Source organism: Ranitomeya variabilis, chromosome 7 (assembly GCF_051348905.1).
Source record: "Ranitomeya variabilis isolate aRanVar5 chromosome 7, aRanVar5.hap1, whole genome shotgun sequence".
NCBI lineage: Eukaryota > Metazoa > Chordata > Amphibia > Anura > Dendrobatidae > Ranitomeya > Ranitomeya variabilis.
Genome location: NC_135238.1, coordinates 18,712,402 through 18,733,652, shown reverse-complemented (window position 1 = coordinate 18,733,652; position 21,251 = coordinate 18,712,402). Strand labels below are relative to the sequence as shown.

At 48.3% G+C, this 21,251-nt stretch overlaps 1 protein-coding gene across 1 annotated transcript in view; it reads right to left on the bottom strand.

Moving 5' to 3' along the window:
* The window catches only part of MYO15A (myosin XVA), a 102,186-nt gene that overhangs the window by 39,509 nt on the left and 41,426 nt on the right, over positions 1 to 21,251 (bottom strand). The window contains exons 30-31 of the mRNA XM_077275460.1: positions 19,704 to 19,882; positions 19,514 to 19,586 (exon numbers count right to left, since the gene is read on the bottom strand). Of these exons, the coding sequence (XP_077131575.1) occupies positions 19,514 to 19,586; positions 19,704 to 19,882 (252 nt within the window). The remainder of the gene's footprint in view (positions 1 to 19,513; positions 19,587 to 19,703; positions 19,883 to 21,251) is intronic.

The following is a 21,251-nucleotide window of genomic DNA, read 5'->3' as shown; positions in this document are numbered from 1 at the left end:
CCCATTTTAGAGCTAACCGAGCCCCCTTACAGGAGATATATAACATTGTGTTTGACTAATAAACTTCCCTTCTTGGAGCTGAGCCATACATTGATCAAGGAGAGTTACAGCTGACTGTGTCTGGTGTATTTCTTTAGTGCACATGATCAATATCCATTAGGCCAGGAGTAGGCAACTAGAGAATTGAACATTTATATTAATTGTTCAACCCTAATATTTGGCGCCCAACGTGGGGCCAGCAGAGGAAGAGCCCTGAACCCTGTAAAACCGGCGGGTGGAACGGCTGGATGCACTGAGTACCCCGAATCTGGAGACTGATCACCTCTTTAACAGAACACGGTAAGTCTGCTGATTTTTTATAATCTGTAGTCTTTACCTGTGTCTTTCGGGGTATCCTGTGCAGATTGCCTGACCGTGTCCGGTTTTCTTGGTATCTGTAAGACGGCAGAAAGGGTATCTCCGCTGCTGGTCATTTAATTGCAAGAACCGTCACATATTTTAGTTGCCTACTGCCTGTTACATGTTGTGAAGAGGGGAGATGACAAATAGAAGTGTTTACAGAGGGCTACAGGCAAGTGATAAAACAGGAAAAACAGGGTATGTACTGGTAGTTAAAGAAAAGCATTGTGTTTGGAACAAAGCAGGTTACTAGGAAAGAATAAACAGGTTTGTTTACAGAAAGAAAAGCATGTGGTAGGACGAGAAAAACAGGTTTTGTTTTTAAAGAAGGAAAGAAAGCAAGTGTAGAAAAAAAAAAAAAAATAATTTTTGTCTGTGGTATACGGTTGTCGCCTGTGATAAGATTTTCAGTTCTGTACATGAGGACTAGGACCTTGAGTGATTGACTCGGCCTAGGGGGACCCGGTAAATCTTGGAGCGATTGGCTCAGTTCGGGCATAATAAATTGTGTAGCGGCTCATTGAAACTTGGAGTGATTGACTCAGTTTGAGCCAATTAAATTTATAGTTTTCCTTTTTTTGCCCCGTGACATCGAGTGAGTGACTCTGCACGGGGACCGGTAAGTTAGGGAGCAATTTGACAAAGTAGGGAATAATTGGTTTGTAAAGTACGGAGCACGGAAGTCAGACAGGGACCACTTGACAAGAAGCAATAGGAGCTGAGTACTGCAGACTCAGTTCCCTTTAGAATCTCAGGTTTGAGTCATCTCCCCCGTCTTATTGTTTGTTTGGTGTTTGTTATCTTGATAGATAGATATATATATACTGTATATCTATAGAAAGATGAAGAAATTAATGCAGTTCTGCCGTATGGGCACTAAGCCAAATTCAGATGGCAAGTTAGACTCATGCAAATTAGTGGAAATTGTGTGGAATGCCAGAAGGGGGGATGGTTACAGCCCCTGGAGTGGAAGCTTGTCTTGAGATAAAAGAAAAGGTATCCTAGAAGATAATGGATTGTTGTCTATTGCTAGGGCAGGAGAAAGAGTCTCTGAAAGTACATATATATAAAAAAAAAAAAAAAAAAGGAAAAATTGGAAATTGGGTAGAAGAGAAAAGGAATAGAAAGAATAGAGTTTTGAGTTGTGTATTACAAAAATATATCCTGTGAGCGGCCACCACCGTATAATGGTGGCTCAGAGCCATGTGGTAAATGTAATGGTCGCCATTTTGTTAATGGCCAATGTGTTAAATGTGATAGCAGCCAAAATGGTGGCTCAGAGCCATGTGGTAAATGTAATGGTCGCCATTTTGTTAATGGCCAATGTGTTAAATGTAATAGCAGCCAAAATGGTGGCTCAGAGCCATGTGGTAAATGTAATGGTCGCCATTTTGTTAATGGCCAATGTGTTAAATGTAATAGCAGCCAAAATGGTGGCCCAGAGCCAGGTGGTAAATGTAATTCTAATAGCGGCCATCTTGGTGGTGGTAAATATAATTCTGATGGCGGCCATCTTGGAGGTGGTAAATGTAATTCTAATAGCGGCCATCTTGGAGGTGGTAAATGTAATTCTAACGGCAGCCATCTTGGTGGTGGTAAATATAATTCTGACGGCAGCCATCTTGGTGGTGGTAAATATAATTCTGACGGCAGCCATGTTGTGGATGGCAAAGGTGTTAATTCTGAAGGCAGCCATGTTGTGGATGGCGAATGTGCTGCTCCTGGTGGTGAACATCTCAGATTAAGGCTACACGCCACATCACCAAATCCTTGTTACCCAGTATTGACCACTAACGGCCAATACTATATTCCTTCGGGAAGTGAACAGGCTTTACCCATGTTTCCTATCTCTGTTGTTTCCAATGGGGCACCAACCCTTTCCTCTATCACTCCTGTTGTGAATCCAGCAGTCCTCCCACCTGGATCGTCCCCAGCACCTACCCTTTCTACTGTCACTTCCACTGCCAATTTAGCCGCACACCCACATGAGATGCTCCAAGCAGCGGCCTCTCCTCCCAATGCTTCCACAACAGCACTCTCACGCAGCCTACATAACCCTATGCCCAGTACCTCACAGGCTGTCTCGCAGCCAAGCGCACACCTGTATGGGACGGTGGCGACTGCATCAAGGGGGGGCTCAATGTGGGAGGGGGATACCAATAGCACAGGAAGCACAAAGGGGAGGGAATGTTGGCAACCTATTTTTGAAAAAGAACTTCCTGAGGGACCCTTGTTAGTGGTGGGAAAAGGTGACATAACAACAATGGAGACAGACGCTATTGTTAATGCTGCCAATTCTCGGTTAGAGCACAATGGAGGTGTAGCTAGAGCTATAGTGGAAGCAGGAGGGGCGACTATTCAAGCTGACAGTCAAATCATTGTTGAGTCACGTGGTCAGATAGCTGTTGGGGACATAGCGGTGACTAAAGCTGGCAATCTTCCATGTAGAATGATCATACACACTGTGACCCCTACTTATGACCCTATTCATCCAGACGTTAGTGCTCAACAACTTCGTGCAGCAATAACTCGCATTAATGAGGACAGGACTGTTAAAGCTTTTAAGACTGCCTGCGTCACCTGGAGCCCATACCATGATACTGGAGCTGCCCAAATAGAGCCCTTCATTCCAGGACTGTTACCTCCTCCGGCTCCTCATACACAAGGGACTACATCTCTACTCCCGCTTCAGGTGCCACCGCCAACAGTGCCAATGCTCATGTCTGAGGAGCCCACCATCTGTGTCAAGTTTACACCCCGGCACGCTGCTACTCTGTTGAACCAAGTTCTAGATCCAGAAAAACAGCCGATGCCTTTCTACAGGAGCATGACGAGACATGGGACTCTGGTGTTGAGTTCTGCCAAGAACCTAAGACAAGGGCCTCAGATGAGTTGGCTGACCTATCAATTATTATTGTTGCCAAAGGTTTCCAGATGCCTCAAAGCTGATGCAGCCATTGTACGATGACCTCAAGACGTCAGCGTTTCCACTATGTACCAAATCCGTGGAAGCTTTCTAAGCTCTTAAACAGGCCATACAGTCTGCACCAGCTCTTGGAATCCCAAATTATCAACTACCTTTTTACTTGTTTGTCAATGAAGTAGCAGGACATGCTTTCGGAGTCCTAGCACAAAAACATGGGGGAAGAACAAGACCAATCGGCTACTACTCTGCCCGCCTGGACTCTGTGTCTCAAGCTTCCCCGACTTGCCTCAGAGCTGTTCATGCTGCACATATGCTTCTGGACAAAACTTCTGATATCATCTGAGGACATCCAGTTCTCTTAATGGCTCCACACGACATAATTGCTTTGTTGGAACCTAAACATCTGTTGGTGCAGCATCATATGAGACTCCAATGTTCGCTCTTGGTTCCGGATAATGTCACTCTTGTCCGCTGCAGCATCTTCAAACTGTCCACGCTGCTTCCTCTTTCCAGGGGGGATGTGGATGATACTGATGCTCTCGGAGAAGATGCCTCTACACACTCAGAGGATCATGACTGTCTCGAACAAATGCAGGAAGAAGCAGCCTCCAAGAAAAACGTGTCTGAAGACCCACTCCCACATGCTGAGCTGACGTTCTTCACTGATGGTTCCAGATTTGCAGATGAAACTGGAAGATTCCATACGGGGTATGCCGTGGTTACACATGACCAGGTCATCTCAGCTGGATCGCTACCACCGCACATGTCTGCACAAGAAGCGGAACTTAAAGCTTTGACGTTGGCTTGTCAGGAAGCGACGGAGAAGGTGGTTAACATCTACACGGATTCAAGATACGCTTTTGGAGTGGCTCATGACTTCGGCAGTATCTGGGCAGCCAGAGGATACCTAACGTCCAGTGGAACTCCTGTAAAACATGCTGCTATCATACAAGAACTTGTGGTCGCTCTGAATCTACCTTCAGAGGTTGCAGTGATCAAGATCAAAGCTCACGGGAGATTGGATTCTCCAGAAGCAAGGGGGAACTTCTTTGCTGACAAAACAGAAAAAACCTATGCTGTGGATCCATTTAGGAAAGAGAAAGCAGCGATGTACGTGTCACAAGACACTGAAGAAGGGACTAAAGCCTCTCTTATGAGGATTATCCATCTACATCAAGACAAGACATCAGATGATGAAAAGAAGTCATGGCAAGAAGGAGGAACTAAAAAAAGATGAAGATGGAGTCTGGAGGGTGAACACAAAGGTCTACCCCGTAATCTGTACCCTTCAGTGACAGAATGGGCACACGGTATCACCCACAGAGGCAAGAATCGGATGAATGACCTGATTTGGAAGACCTACATGGCACCTGGGATTTCTACTGTCACCCAAAAATATTGCAAGTCCTGCCTTGTGTGTGCAACATGCAATCCAGCACCGCCTCAGAAACATTTGGCTAAACCACTATCCCTTTCAGAGAGTTCAGATCGATCGTATTCAAATGCCAAAAGTAGGGAAGTGCGAGTACGTACTGGTAGTGACTGACATGTTCTCAGGATGGCCCGAAGCCTATCCAGTAACCAACATGACTGCCAGAGTGACTGTTAAGAGACTGATGACTGAAGTAGTCTGCAGATATGGGGTCCCAGAGTAATTGAGAGTGACCAAGGACCTGCGTTCATTGCAGCACTGTCTAAGGAACTATGAACATTAGTGGGAGCGGATTTGGGTTTACATACTCCATATCACCTACACAGCAGTGGGAAAGTAGAAACACTGAATGGCACCTTGAAAAATAAAATACTGAAAGCCAGTTAGGAGGTCAGACTTGGGACAGACATTTTGCACGTTGCCTTATACTCAGTCAGAAACACTACAAGGGGTCCCATTAAACTCACACCATACGAGATTCTTTTTGGGGGGCCTCCAAGATTGGGTCAATATTTTCCACAACAGCTAGCCTTGGGAAGTGATATTCTTGTAAATTATGCAATTGTTGTTACTAAAGAACTGTCAATAACACATGTACAAGTTTTATCATCCATTCCAGGTCCAGATTCCAGTGACGGTACCCATACTTTCTAACCTGGTGACTACATGCTGGTAAAGACGTTCATCAGAAAGACATCCCTGGAGTCGAGATTTGAGGGTCCCTACCAAGTGCTCCTGACTCCTCATACTTCAGTCAGGGTTGCTGAGCGCCTCCTGGATCCATCTCTCACATTATAAACTTGTTAGACAGTTAGGGACAGAGTAGGATCTGACCTGCTTGTCAAAGTCCAGCTACAAAGGGAGGTTTTCCACAAGGGAAAACTTGTCTCAAACTGGTGAAAACTCCAATTCCCCCTCCCGGGCAAGACGGTCAGATCTAGGATGTGTACAACAGGGTTAGTCGCATGTGTATTTTACTCTAAGTAACCATAGAGATGGGAGATTGGAGAGTAATAGATCCAGCAGGTTGGGAAGTCCCGAGGACACTGGTAACGCGCTCCGATATACCTCCTCAGTATACCCATAATTAGTCACACGTTCTCTGGTGTCTATAGCATCCATATTGTCATGAAGCTTCTGATGTCGTAATAACACTTAACACCGGTGGGTTAGGGAACCACGGTGGGATCAAGATAAAAGAAAAGGTTAATAAAGTATTTAGGGGGGACTGTTGAGGAGAGCCATAAGATCAAATACTTAATTAACCTCAACACATAAGGTAATTGAGAGAAGTAACCCATAACATGTATTGTTTAACCCTACATAAGTTTTCCTCAGACAAAGTGAGACACTGAAGATGGCTGCCATCTCCTGTATCAGATCCATGTGCTCTGATGAACAATGAAGACACTGAAGATGGCTGCCATTTCCTGTTTTAGCAGACCATGCGGTCTGGTATCCAAGATGACGCCCACTCTGATGACCTCATGGATCCACCCACAGCGACGCCCACTCTGATGACCTCACGGACCAACCCACCTTGATGACCTCATGGATCCGCCCATGGACTTGCTCATGCCCAACCCACTAACCAATGGAATACATCCGATCACTCCCATTTTAGAGCTAACCGAGCCCCCTTACAGGAGATATATAACATTGTGTTTGACTAATAAACTTCCCTTCTTGGAGCTGAGCCATACATTGATCAAGGAGAGTTACAGCTGACTGTGTCTGGTGTATTTCTTTAGTGCACATGATCAATATCCATTAGGCCAGGAGTAGGCAACTAGAGAATTGAACATTTATATTAATTGTTCAACCCTAATACAGCCACCACTAGGATGAGCTCACTACATACAGATTTATACAGCCACCACTAGGAGGAGCTCACTACATACAGATTTATACAGCCACCACTAGGGGGAACTCACTACATACAGATTTATACAGCCACCACTAGGATGAGCTCACTACATACAGATTTATACAGCCACCACTAGGGGGAGCTCACTACATACAGATTTATACAGCCACCACTAGGGGGAACTCGCTACATACAGATTTATACAGCCACCACTAGGATGAGCTCACTACATACAGATTTACACAGCCACCACTAGGAGCTTGTAGTCTGTGGAGGAAGGTGTGCTGCTCTGTTTGCTCCAGGAGAGTAACCAGTTTTTTCACCCAGTAATTCCCCCCCTCTCTGACCTAGGAAAGAGAGGGGTGTAGTGGATGGACTGTGGGGCTGAGTCCCCGTCTCCCACCCCTCGGTCTAAGCCGGCGAGGGGTGGGAGCTCATTGCTACCGGCAAAGAGGGTCACCAGATCCGGCAAGGCCCAAAACATGGAGGAGCCCAGGAAGACCCAGGAGGGCTGCAAAGCCCCTAAGGCTGAGGCGAGGGCCACTGCGGTGTCTCCTCCCGGAGGTGAGCGGAGCTCTCGCAGAGGTGCAGCGGCGGCGGTGCCGAAGGACTGGGGCACTAGGGCCGCACGGGAGCCGGTTACCAGCTATGGCTCCCGCGTCCATGCGTACCTCAGCGAGTACGATGAGGCTGGGAAAACCATCAGGAGACTCCGGGAGGAGCTGAAGGAGGTGAGGCAAGCTGCAAGCAGAGCCTCCCGCACAGAGAAGTCTGCCCTAACAGCCAGGATATCCAGCCTGGGGATCTGCATTGAGGGCATGGAAGCCCGGAGAGCGGCGATATTAACCAACAGCGGGCCCTTCCGGGAAAAGCTAGAGAATGAGGACCGATTCCACAACATGGCTGCTGCAAAGGAGCCAGAGGGGTCTCGGCGTCCGACCCAGGTGGAGGAGGTGGACCATGAGGAGATGGAGGAGGCACCGTACCCACCTGGGGGCTTGGTAAGTGATCTCCAGGCCACATACAGCGGGATAGATCCAGTGCAGGTCCCACTCCCATCAGACAATAGCATTTCAGAGGATGATGGGGGTGATGCGGACGATAGCAGCAGCGATAACAGCAGTAGTGGGGGTTGCCTCGTCTTGCAGCAGATCCGTCAGCTAGAGTCCCCAGTAAATTATGCCCACCTGAAGTTTGGGGATGAGGTCTGCGGGGACGAGGCAACCAGGAGGGGGAAAAAGAAAAGCAAAAAAAGGAAGAAAACATCGGAGGAGAGGTTGGTGTTTGTCCCCCTTCCTGGGACCCCCCGGTCCCGCTGTGTGGAGCCCGCTACCCACCCCGGCCCGGGACCTGCAGTGGGTCCGGTGCGAGGGAGCGGGGAGAGTACAAGTCGTATGGCGCAGGTCGCCGTCTCTGCTGGCGGTAGCAGAGGGGGCGAGAGTGGGCATGCGGCTGCAGAGCCGGACAGTGTGCATGGTCTGGAGTGTGGCCCTGTGGCGGGCAGTAATAAGATCTGTGGAGGTGTCCAGGCCCGATCCTCTGTGGAAACGAGGGACGGCCTGGTGCCTGCTGCACCCGCTGACGCTCGGGGGGTGGAGGCTGTGGGTACCTTACCGGTGGTCACCGCTCCCCGCAGTGTTGGCGGTGCGCTGTCAGCCGGGGCCGCATCATCGGCGGCGTGTGCTGTGGTGTCGGGGTCTCCCACATGCAGATCCGATGCTGGGTCAAAATCCGGGACCCCGGCACCGCTTATCATCTCAGGTGCAGCTGTAATGGCTGCGGTAATGCCGGCCCGGATCGCACCCCCACCGGAGGGGGTCGCACCGCCGGGGTCCTCTGCATGTGTGTCACCTGTATCTGTGGGGGACCCGGCGGTGAAGTGCACGCAGGAGCGTGCAGATAGTCTGCAGGAGAGGCTGGAGCAACAGTCTGCAGCTGCCAGCACATGCTCTGCTGCAAAGCAGGGTGTGGTAATCAAACCCTGCAGCATGGATCTTAAAGGGACAGCTGCACTGCAAATAACAACCCCAGCAGAAAGCAGGAAAAAAAATGCAAACAAAAATGTAAATGTAAATAAGAATGGAAGTGGTGCAAGTGGTGTGAATATTGTCTGTGATAATGGTGACGGGTCAGGGGTGGTTTCTGCTGGAGGTATGGTTGGTGTGAATGGTGCCAGTGCGGTGATTTCTACCAGTGAAAATGGTGAGGCTGAGGTAAGTGAGGTGGAGATGGTTGACTGTGAGGTTGAGGGTTCAGGGAATATAGGGGCTGGTCCATCGTCCCCCTCACCTGCAGCCGCCATTAGTTATGCGGCTGCTGCCGCTGGGGTTCCACAGGGGTCTTCCTCATCTCCGAACCCAGGGAATGAAGCTTTTCGCCGCCGTTTCCTGGAGGCCCTCAAAAAAGGTGAGCGGACGATCAATGTAGAGGGAAGAGAGGTGGCGTTGTCCTACTGGCTAGATAAGTTTGGTCTAGCTGCCTTCCAAGAGAAAAAAGGGGGGGAGACCGTGTGGTCCCTCCCGACAGCCGGGCAGGGGGTCTCCAGGAGAAATGTGGTTCGTCTTCGCTGGAGGGGCGATGAGGCGTGTCCATCCAGGACAAATGTAGTGAAGCTCCTCATGAAGATGGACTTCAGAGCTATTGACATCTTTGCTCTGATACATCCTTTTGGGACCTCCACCTTTGATATCAGCTTTGTTCGGCCAGAGGGCTTGGAGCTCTTTTGGTCGAATTATGAGCTGGTAAAAGAGGAGCCCGGCTGGCGAGGGTTCGCCGTGGAAGCAATTTCTCGCCAAAGTGGGCCGAAGAAAGTGACCGTTTTAACATGTAATGAGTCTCTTTCTGGCGTTGACATAATGACCTGGTTGAGCCGCTACGGCGAGGTTGTGGAGGTCCCTAAGAAGAACCGGGACGATTTTGGTATCTGGTCAGGTGGCTGGACCTTCATGGTAAAGTTGAAGCGTTCAGGTGGCACTGTCACCCACATCCCTTCCTCGGCTTTCCTGGGAAGGGATCGGATTCTGGTCTTCTACCAGGGGCAGCCGAAGGTATGCCACAGGTGCGGTGATCCTCGCCACTTCAGCGCGGGCTGCAAGGTGCAGAAATGTGCCTTGTGTGGCGAGGTGGGTCACCTCGCCGCATCCTGTGGTGTCATTCGATGTCACCTGTGTGGTGATCTAGGTCACCCGTTCAGCCGCTGCCCTCGTTCCTTCTCTAATGCCATGGCCGGCCGGGCGGAGGGGAGCCGCGAGGAAGTTCCTGGCGGTGCAACTTCTGCAGGGGTTGGAGGTGGCAGCGGGGGAGGAGCTGAGGGGCCGATGAGGAATGGCAGGGCGAGGGGCCCCTCTTACCAGCGGAGGCAGGCAAGGCGTCAGGAGGGCAGGGGGCAGGAGGAGCCTCGGGAAACTGGGGTAATGGCTGCCCCCTCCTCCGAGGCGACAGCTCATGTCACTGAGGCCCCGGGGGAGGAAGCGGTGAATGAGGAGATCAGACGGATGGAGAATGAGGAAGTGGCTGATCTCTCAGATGCCTCTCAATATGAAAGTTTTGATGAGGATGGAGGGGAACAGCCAAAAGAAATGGGTGACAAGGGTACCAAGAGTGCCAAGAGTGCCAAAAGTAAAAAAAAGAAGGAAAAAGGTGGAAAATCTTCTTCCCTGACCAAGGTGCCTAAGGAAGGTCCCATCGACTCCCCTCTGATCCCCCTCTCCAACCGGTTCCAAGCCCTTGACGATCCTGCTGAGACGGGAGTCGGGGGTGAGGTTCCGGAGGCAACATCGGGAGGGCCTTTGGGAGGCGGGGGAGTCCCTTCTCCAGGGGGTGTGTCTTCCTCGGGAGGTGGGGACGACCCTGGGTCCGGAGATGAGAAAGAGGTGGGAGGGATGGATACCTCTGTCTCTCTGAAAAGAAGAGGGGGGGCTTCATCGTCCGGAGATGAGCGGGCTAAGAAAAAGGGTGGGGGGAAGAAAAAGGCCATCTAACTCGATCACTCATGATGGCGGCACCCACCCCGTTGACTCTAGCGACCATTAATGTTGCTAGTATAAAGTCTGATGCGGCTAGATTTGCGGCCTTTGATTTTCTCACCCGATTTGAGGCTGAAATTTTGTTTTTGCAGGAGACCAGGCTTACCGATATGGGGGCCATACGAAAGGCGGAGAGCGAGTGGAGGTGCGGGTCTTCGTACTGGTCTCTTGCGGCCGAGCCGTGTAGCGGGGTGGCAGTCCTTTTTAAGACTGCATCGGTTGAATGCCGGAGAGTTATCGAGGTAGAAATGGGGAGGTGCCTGGTCTTAGACGTCTTCATGAGGGGACAGGAGCTTCGGCTCATTAACATCTATGGTCCGCAGTCAAAGTGGGACCGTAAATGTCTCTTCCTGAAGATTAAGCCCTATCTTTTTACGAGTCGGCAGGTGGTCTTTGGAGGTGACTTTAACACTGTCACAAGGCTTCGTGATAGGGGAGGCTCCATTGACCGGCTGGCTTATGATAGTAATACTCTTAATAGCATAGCTAGTGACGCTCGCCTGGTGGATGTCCACATCCGGCACACCCCAGGTCACTGTGGTTTCACCTTTCATAGAGGTAATTGTAGGTCTAGGATAGACAGGTTTTTTTTAAAGGAGGATGCCATCTCTTCAGCAGTGTCCGTTGTTGAGGTGGAGTTCTCCGATCACTGTCTGATTTCTTTTTCTCTGAATGTTTCAGAAACCCCTCGGATGGGAAGGGGACTATGGAAGCTGAATTCGTCCCTCTTGGAAGAAGCAGAGATAAGACAATCCTTTGAGGACTTTCTTCAGAGCCAGGTACCGCTTTTGGATCTCTGTAGCGATAAGTCAGAGTGGTGGGAGATGTTCAAGGATCGGGTTGCGAGTTTCTTCCGCCGGCTCTCGAGCCTCAGGAGCCTGAGCAGGTACCGCCTGTATCAGGAACTGAGGAGGAAACTCGAACATCTCGTCTCGGCTGGAGGTGACCGTGAGGAGATCTCCAGAGTGAAGTCTTTACTCAAGAGGTGTCAGTACGATAGGCACACATCTTTGGTTTTTGAGAGGGATTTCGGGAGGTACTGCTCGCCTGACCCCTACAGAAACTGTAAGATGTCAGTGAGTTGTAAGGTGGTGACAGGTTTGGTCGACGATACGGGTTCCCTGAACAGATCCAAATCAGGGATCCTGGAGGTGATCAGATCTTTCTACTCACACCTCTTGGGGAAGAGGGATCTGGATCGGAACGTGATGTCGGCTTTCCTGGCCGAGGCCATCCCTGAGCCAGGAGATGACCCCTCGCTTCACGTTTTGACAGAACCAATCAGGGAAGAGGAAGTGCGACTGGCCATTGATGGGCTTCGGCCTAAGAAATCGCCAGGTCCGGATGGCTTAACATCCGAGTTTTATAAGACCTTTAGGGACTCCTTGGTCCCCCTCTTGACCGAGGTGTTTAACGAGTGTCTCTCCTCGGGCGCTCTCTCCCGGTCAATGAGGCAGTCGGCCCTGATTATCCTGTCAAAGGGTAAGGACCCGTCCCGTATTGAGAATTGGCGTCCCATAGCGCTTCTCAATACGGACCGGAAGGTTCTGGCAAAGGTGCTGTTCAAACGGCTGGTGAAGTTTGCACCCCGGCTCCTTTCGGGGGCCCAGCACTGCTCTGTTCCAGGCCGCAGTACGTTTAGTGCTGTGCTCGGTGTCCGAGAGGCAGTGGAGCAGGGCAGGGCAGGTCACTGGAAGGGGTACTTGCTGTCCTTAGACCAGGCGAAGGCTTTTGATCGGGTTAACCATGAGTACCTCTGGTCCGTCCTTCTGAGGTACGGTCTGCCTGGGGGGTTTGTAAATTGGCTAAAGATCTTGTACGCGGGGGCAGAGACTTTCCCGCTCGTGAATGGTTGGTCTGGCTGCCCTTTTGAGGTTGGGTCTGGGGTCCGCCAGGGCTGTCCATTGAGCCCGCTGTTATACGTGTTCGCGATAGATCCCCTTTTAAGGAGGATTGAGCGTGGGCCGTTGGCGGGAGTCAGGATGGACCAGGTGGCCCCGGAAGCCACTCTGAGGGTGGTAGCGTATGCCGATGACGTCTCCCTTTTCGTGTCCTCGGGTGAGGAGGCAGAGTGGGTCATGTCTGAGGTTGATCGCTACTCGGAGGCTTCTGGGTCCAGAATTAATCAGGAAAAGTGTGAGAGTCTCTGGCTGGGAGGGGGTGACCCTAGTTTTGGTCTCCCGGACACTCTTCCAGAGCCCCAGGCATCGGCAAAAATCCTAGGCATCGAATTTGGCCCTGGGGACTACCCCCAGCAAAATTGGGAGGGCAGACTTAAGATCGCCGCCCAGAAGGTGGACCAATGGAAGGGTTGGTCTTTGACCCTGAGGGAAAGGGTTAGCCTGGTTAAGGGTTTTTTGCTACCCTTGTTAATATACCTGGGCAGTGTCTGCATGTTGCCAGAGCCGCTCTGGACACGGGTCTACAGCCTGTTTTTCCAGATGTTATGGGGAAATAGGCTGAACCTAGTCAAGCGGGAGGTCACGTACCGCACGAGGAGACTAGGAGGGTTGGGTATGGTCAACCCAGTGGTGTTTCTAATAAACACTTTTGTCAAGACTAACATCGCCAACCTCTGGTCAGAGAGGGCTCCTCCGTGGGTATTCTCCTGCAGGGGATGGCTTCGACCCTTCTTCCAGGAATGGGAGACAGGAGGGCAAGTGAAGGACCTGCGCACACCGCACGGGCATCTCCCGGCTTACGCTACCCCGGTTCTGAAGGTGATCCGCCGGTGGGGTCTGGGAATGTGGGAGATCAGGACCATGTCGAGGAAATTCCTTGACAGGAGGGTCCTGTTGACCCATTTCCAGAAGCCTCTGGTGCTCAAAGATTGCCCAAGTCGGGATCTGGAGGGTGGGCTGAGGTTATTGAATTCTACACGGGTCCCCTTGAAGTTTTGGGACTTGGCTTGGCGCTGCTTCCATGGGAAACTGTATGTAAGGGACAACCTGAAGTGTAGGAACTCCGATGATCGGGGTTGTCCCCGTGAGGGGTGTTGCGACACGCTGGAAAGCATGGAGCACTTCCTCCTTCAGTGTCCTTTTAATACAGGGGTTTACAACAGGGTGGGTGCTTCCATAGGCTGGCCTCGGCTGGCACACCTTTCCTATGCGGAGTGGGCGTATGGGGCATTCGGATCCCTGGGTGGCCGAGATCGGGGCACTTTATTTCTAGTCAGTTTAGTCGTCAGGTTTTACACATGGAACGCACGGTGCTTAGTGTCAACTCAGCAGAAAATCCTCCCCCAGGACGAGGTTGTTAGGAACATTCTGGGTGGCCTGGTGAAGGTGCGCTCTCTGGAGTTTGACAGGCTGGGTGCAGCGAGGGCCTCTCTTCTCTGGAGAGGGTTCTCATTTAATGTACCTAGGGCTTAGATGAGCAGGTAAATGATAGGGACAGGTAGATAGCTTCAGTAGGGACAGGTAGATAGTTAGGGACAGGATAGGGACAGCCTAGGGACAGTTAGGTAGGCACGCGGTGAGATAGGTAGGGTAGTAGGGTCAGGCAGGGAGAGACAGGGAAAGGTAGGTAGATGAATAGGGGCAGATGTCTAGACAGGTAGGGACGGCTGGTAGGGTAAGGATTGTTAGGGTAGAAGCCTGTCATCTCCGGTTTCCCGGTGGCGGGCTGGGGCTTTTCACTATCAGATTTTTGTTTTGCAGAAGTTAATTATTGATATAGGGCTTACAGGCACCAATCCTGGCTCTGGGTAAGTGTTGTATATAGAGTTATGTAGCATTGTATTGTACGGTGATGATCCTGTGGCTTACAGGGTTAATGCACCTGTAAGCAAGAGGTTATGAGTTACTCGGTGAGCTTATTTTTGTATTGTGTGGGTTTGGTGGTAGGTTGTTTATAGTTGTGTTTGCTGTGTAAAAAAAAAATAAATAAATAAAAAAAAAAAAAATTAAAAAAATGAAATAATAATAAAAAAATATATATAAATTAAAAAAAAAAAAAAATTTTTGTGTGATTTAGATAGATGTGTTTAAGCCAGGTGGCTATAATGTTTCTTTTTGGGCGATGGACCAGAGTTTTCTTTGTCAGGTTTGGTATGAAGTGTGTATGTGCGTGTGTATTAATAAAATGTTTCTTCTCTCCTTGGGTGAGGTAACCTGGGGAGGAGGAATCAAAAAGTGAAAAGAAGAGTAAAGGACAGAAAACAACATAAAGAAAGAAAGGAAAGATGGATGAAGCTTCTCTGAGAAAGAAGAAGGCAGTTTTGTTTTCTTTTGCGGGGTTGCTTTGACTGGGGGCAGTTATGCTGGACTCGGACTTTGCTTTGGACTGGGGGGTGTGGTAATGTTGGACTCGGACAGTTGCTTTTGCTGGGGTTTTGATTTGTGCTATTTATTGATTGTAAGTTTTGTATTTTTATAATAAAAGAGTTCACTACATACAGATTTATACAGCCACCACTAGAGGGAGCTCACTACATAGATTTATACAGCCACCACTAGGGGGAGCTCACTACATACAGATTTATACAGCCACCACTAGGAGGAGCTCACTACATACAGATTTATACAGCCACCACTAGGGGGAACTCACTACATACAGATTTATACAGCCACCACTAGGGGGAGCTCACTACATACAGATTTATACAGCCACCACTAGGGGGAACTCACTACATACAGATTTATACAGCCACCACTAGGGGGAACTCACTACATACAGATATATACAGACACCACTAGAGGGAGCTCACTACATTCAGATTTATACAGCCACCACTAGGGAGAGATCACTACATACAGATTTATACAGCCACCACTAGAGGGAGCTCACTACATACAGATTTATACAGCCATCACTAGGGGGAGCTCACTACATACAGATTTATACAGCCACCACTAGGAGGAGCTCACTACATACAGATTTATACAGCCACCACTAGGGGGAACTCACTACATACAGATTTATACAGCCATCACTAGGGGGAGCTCACTACATACAGAATTATACAGCCTCCACTAGGGGGAGCTCACTACATACAGATTTATACAGTTGCCACTAGAGGGAGCTCACTACATACAGATTTATACAGCCACCACTAGGAGGAGTTCACTACATACAGATTTATACAGCCACCACTAGGATGAGCTCACTACATACAGATTTATAGAGCCATCACTAGGAGGAGCTCACTACATACAGATTTATACAGTCACCACTAGGAGGAGCTCACTACATACAGATTTATAAAGCCATCACTAGGAGGAGCTCACTACATACAGATTTATACAGTCCCCACTAGGAGGAGCTCACTACATACAGATTTATACAGCCATCACTAGGGGGCGCTCACTACATACAGATTTATACAGCCACCACTAGAGGGAGCTCACTACATAGATTTATACAGCCACCACTAGGGGGAGCTCACTACATACAGATTTATACAGCCACCACTAGGGGGAGCTCACTACATACAGATTTATACAGCCATCACTAGGAGGAGCTCACTACATACAGATTTATACAGTCACCACTAGGAGGAGCTCACTACATACAGATTTATAAAGCCATCACTAGGAGGAGCTCACTACATACAGATTTATACAGTCCCCACTAGGAGGAGCTCACTACATACAGATTTATAAAGCCACCACTAGGGGGAGCTCACTACATACAGATTTATACAGTCACCACTAGAGGGAGCTCACTACATACAGATTTATACACCCACCACTAGGGGGAGCTCACTACATACAGATTTATACAGCCATCACTAGGAGGAGCTCACTACATACAGATTTATACAGCCACCACTAGGGGGAGCTCATTATATACAGATTTATACAGCCACCACTAGGATGAGCTCACTACATACAGATTTATACAGCCACCACTAGGATGAGCTCACTACATACAGATTTATACAGCCATCACTAGGAGGAGCTCACTACATACAGATTTATACAGCCATCACTAGGTTGAGCTCCATACAAGTATGCTGGCTGTTGTAGTTAGCTACTGTTATAGCTTTGGAGAGTGTGTGGTATAAAAACATGGCGTCAATATAGCTGCAGTTTTTATTAGTGGCCAGTAGGTGCTTTAGGATATGATAGTTCAGTCTAAAAATTGCAAATATCATTTTATATATATACTAGATGGTGGCCCGATTCTAACGTATTGGGTATTCTAGAATATGTAGGTAGTATATAGCACAGGCTAAGTACTTTATTTCACAGTGACGTAGTATATAACACAACTGACGTAGTATATAACATAGCTACGTAGTATATAACAGAGCTACGTAGTATGTAACACAGCGTACGTAGTATATAGCAGAGCTACGTAGTATATAACACAGCCACGTAGTATATAACATAGCCAGGTAGTGTATTGCACAGGTATGTAGTATATTGGTCAGCCACGTAGTATATAGCAGAGCCACGTAGTATATAACATAGCCACGTAGTATATTGTAGAGCCACATAGTATATTGCACAGGCATGTAGTATATTGCACAGCCACGTAGTATATAACATAGTCACGTAGTGTATTGCACAGCTACGTAGTGTATTGTACAGCTATGTAGTATATTGGTCAGTGACGTAGTATATAACAGAGCCACGTAGTATATTGCCCAGTCGACGTAGTATATAACAGAACCGACAAAGCCACATAGTATATTGCACAGCTACGTAGTATATAACACAGAGCACGTAGCATATTGCACAGCCACGTAGTATATTGGACAGTCACGTTGTATATTGCCCAGCTACATAGTATATAGCACAGAGATGTAGTATATAACAGAGCCCACGCAGTATGTAACACAGCCCACGTAGTATATAGCAATGTGGGCACTATATACGTGGTTAAAAAAAGACTTAAAGGGAACCTATCACCCCATTTTTTAAAGATTAGATAAAAATAGTGTGAAATAGGGGCAGAGCTGGGCTTTACATTAGTGCCTTTTTGTTGCCTTTATTCCCCCGTTAGGCTGCCGAAATACCGGTGTGAAGTGGCCGTTTTGTCCTGTCACTCAAGTTGGTCAGGTCGGATGGGCGTGGTTACAGCGCTGTTTCTCCCCCAGAAACCTGCTCATCATTACGTTGGTGGCGTAGTGGTGTGCGCGTGTCCAAAGCGAAGATCCACTGCCCAGGAGATTCAAAACAGCGCGGGCTTCGCTATTCGCCGTTTACCGGTGGGCGCGGCCATCTTTCCTGTGGCCGCGCGTGCGCAGATGGAGCGCTCTGCTGCCCGGGCTTCAGGAAAATGGCCGCCGCGATCTCCATCTGCGCACGCGCGGAATCCCGCGGCCATTTTCCTGAAGCCCGGGCAGCAGAGCGCTCCATCTGCGCACGCGCGGCTACAGGAAAGATGGCCGCGCCCACCGGTAAACGGCGAATAGCGAAGCCCGCGCTGTTTTGAATCTCCTGGGCAGTGGATCTTCGCTTTGGACATGCGCACACCACTACGCCACCAACGTAATGATGAGCAGGTTTCTGGGGGAGAAACAGCGCTGTAACCACGCCCATCCGACCTGACCAACTTGAGTGACAGGACAAAACGGCCACTTCACACAGGTATTTCGGCAGCCTAACGGGGGAATAAAGGCAACAAAAAGGCACTAATGTAAAGCCCAGCTCTGCCCCTATTTCACACTATTTTTATCTAATCTTTAAAAAACGGGGTGATAGGTTCCCTTTAAAATAAAAAATAAACATATACTCACCTTCCAAAGGCCCTTGAAGTCCTGGCGCCGGTGTGCAGTGCACGCGGCAGCTTCCGGTCCCAGGGTTGGTATGAGCGCAGGACCTGTGATGACGTTGCGGTCACATGCCGTGACATCATGGCAGGTCCTTCTTGCATAGCATCCTTGGCACCGGAACCTGCCGCTTGCACTGCCGAGGACAGCCGCGACGTCGGAAGGTGAGAATAACTTTTTTTTTTTATTATTATTATTTGCAACATTAGATCTTTTTACTATTGATGCTGCATACGCAGCATCAATAGTAAAAAGTTGGGGACACACAGGGTTAATAGCAGCGGTAACGGAATGCGTTACACCGTGGTCCATTAACGCTGGCAATAACCCTGTGTGAGCGGTGACTGGAGGGGAGTATGCGGGCGCTGGGCAGTGACTGCATGGAAGTAGGGAGGGACTAATCGGACTGTGCCAGTCGCTGATTGGTCGCGGCAGCCATGACAGGCAGCTGGCGAGACCAATCAGCGACGCGGGATTTCCGTGACGGAAGTTGCAGACAGAAAGACAGACAGAGACAGACGGAAGTACCCCTTAGACAATTATATATATATATATATATATATATATATATATATATATATATATATATATATATATATATATATATATAGGTATATATATATATATATATATGTATATATATATATCTCCATTTTTAACATTATAATTTTATATTATTATATATTATTTTCCGACACGTACCAGTCGTCTGCAGCTTAGGCTACTTTCACGCTTCCGTCTTTTGTCCTCCGTCGCAATCTGTCGTTATGGGCAAAAAACGGATCCTGCAAATGTGCTCGCAGGCTGCGTTTTTTGCCCATAGACTTGTATTAGCGACGGATCGCGACGGATGGCCACACGTCGCATCCGTCGTGCGATGGATCCGTCGTGTTTTGGCGGACGCGATGCACAAAAAAGTTCAATGTAATGTTTTTTTGTGCGACGTGTCCGCCATTTCCGACCACGCATGCGCGGCCGGAACTCCGCCCCCTCCTCCCCGCTCATCACAATGGGCAGCGGATGCGTTGTAAAACTGCATCCGCTGCCCACGTTGTGGTAAATTTAGCACAACGTCCGTCTGTACATCTGGCTGACGGTTTGCGACGGCCCCCTACCGACAGAAGTGTGAAAGTAGCCTTACCTGTGTCTAAGGACGTCCCCTGCCATCTCCTCGCCATCAGTCCATGAATGGATGGGGCACAGCATTTTTGCACCTGCACAAAAAAGTAAAAAATATGACTGCTATTGTCAGGTCTTGCAGCAGTTTTCAGGTTAATGTAAATTCATATAGGCTGCACAGCAGTAACGTAAAGCTGAGCTCGGTCTCGTACCGTCAAAGCAGTGGATGTCCAAGGCCATGTTGGCTCTCTCTCTGCTTGCTGTCCACTCCATTAAACAGGGCGGGAATGTCCGTGCGGTTTCGGAGCCCTGCTGAGCTTTCTGAATTGCCAGGATGAGCTTGTGTTGGCAAATGGGTTTATAGCCATTGTATGCATAGTCGGAGACGTACCTGAAAAATTGAGTCAATATTGCATCTTGAAACCTCAGTCACAACTTCTGGGGTCACCTGATCTGAAGATTTCCTATGCTAGGTCACTTTTGAGATTTTTTTTAAACCCCTTCACCACCTTGGAATTTTCTATTTTTGCATTTTTGTTTTTTGTTCCCCTTCTTCCCAAAGCCATAACTTTTTTTATTTTTCCATCAATATGGCCATGTGAGGGCTTGTTTTTTGCGGGACGAGTTCTACTTTTTAACGACACCATTGGTTTTACCATATAGTGTACTGGAAAATGAGAAAAAAAATTCAACTGTGGTGTAATGGCAAAGAAAGTGTAATTCTGCACGATTTTTATTTTTTTTTACCTTGCTCACTAAATGATAAAACTCACCTGCCATTAAGATTCTCCAGGTCAGTACAATTTCGCAGATATGAAACATCTATAGGCTCTTTTTTACTTAAGGGGTGAAAAAAATTCAGAAATTTGTAAAAAAAAAAAAAATAAAATAAATGAAAAAATGGCGCAATTTTCCGAGATCCGTAGTTTTTCAATTTTTCTGGATATGGGGTTGGGTGAGGGCTTATTTTTTGCGTGCTGACGTTTTTATCGATACCATTTTGGGATAGATACGATCTTTTGATCACTCGTTATTGCATTTTATTGCAATGTTGTGATGACCAAAAAAACGTAATTTTGAAGTTTTTATTTTTTTTTCTCGTTACACCGTTTACCGATTGGATTAATTATTTTTAGATTTTGATAGATCGAGCTTTTCTGAATGCGGCGATACTAAATATGTGTATTTTTTATATTGCTTTATTTTGAATTGGGCAAAAGAGGAGTGAGTTGAACTTTTATATTTTTTTAATCTTTTTTTACGCTTTAGTGTTTTTAATAGTCTCCTTAGGAGACTTGAAGCTGTGATCTTCTGATTGCACGTGCTACACATAGCAGGGTTGACAAGGACAGGGGTCTTTTGCAGAATCCCGTTTGTCATACCAACCCATTGGTGCCCCGCGATCATGTGACAGGGGCGCCGATGGGAGGGGTTTGTGACGCGCTTCCGCTTTCAGAGATTGACAGCAGCATTTAACATGTTGACAGCCATGGGTGGATTATGATTCCACCCGTGGCTGTTAGGGGCACATGACAGCTGATCAAATCAGCTGTCATGTGCCGTAAAACATGCAGGCTCAGCGTCACAGCCCTCATCAGAGGGAGAGAGGCAACCTATGATGTACCTATACATCATAGGTCGTAAAAGGATTAAGGGGTTTTCTCATCTTCATAGGTTGGTGGATAGTGCTTATAAAAACAAGCACTTTTGCAATTCACTGCTTCTTAAAATTTGCAGCCGTTCTTGAGATATTAACGCTT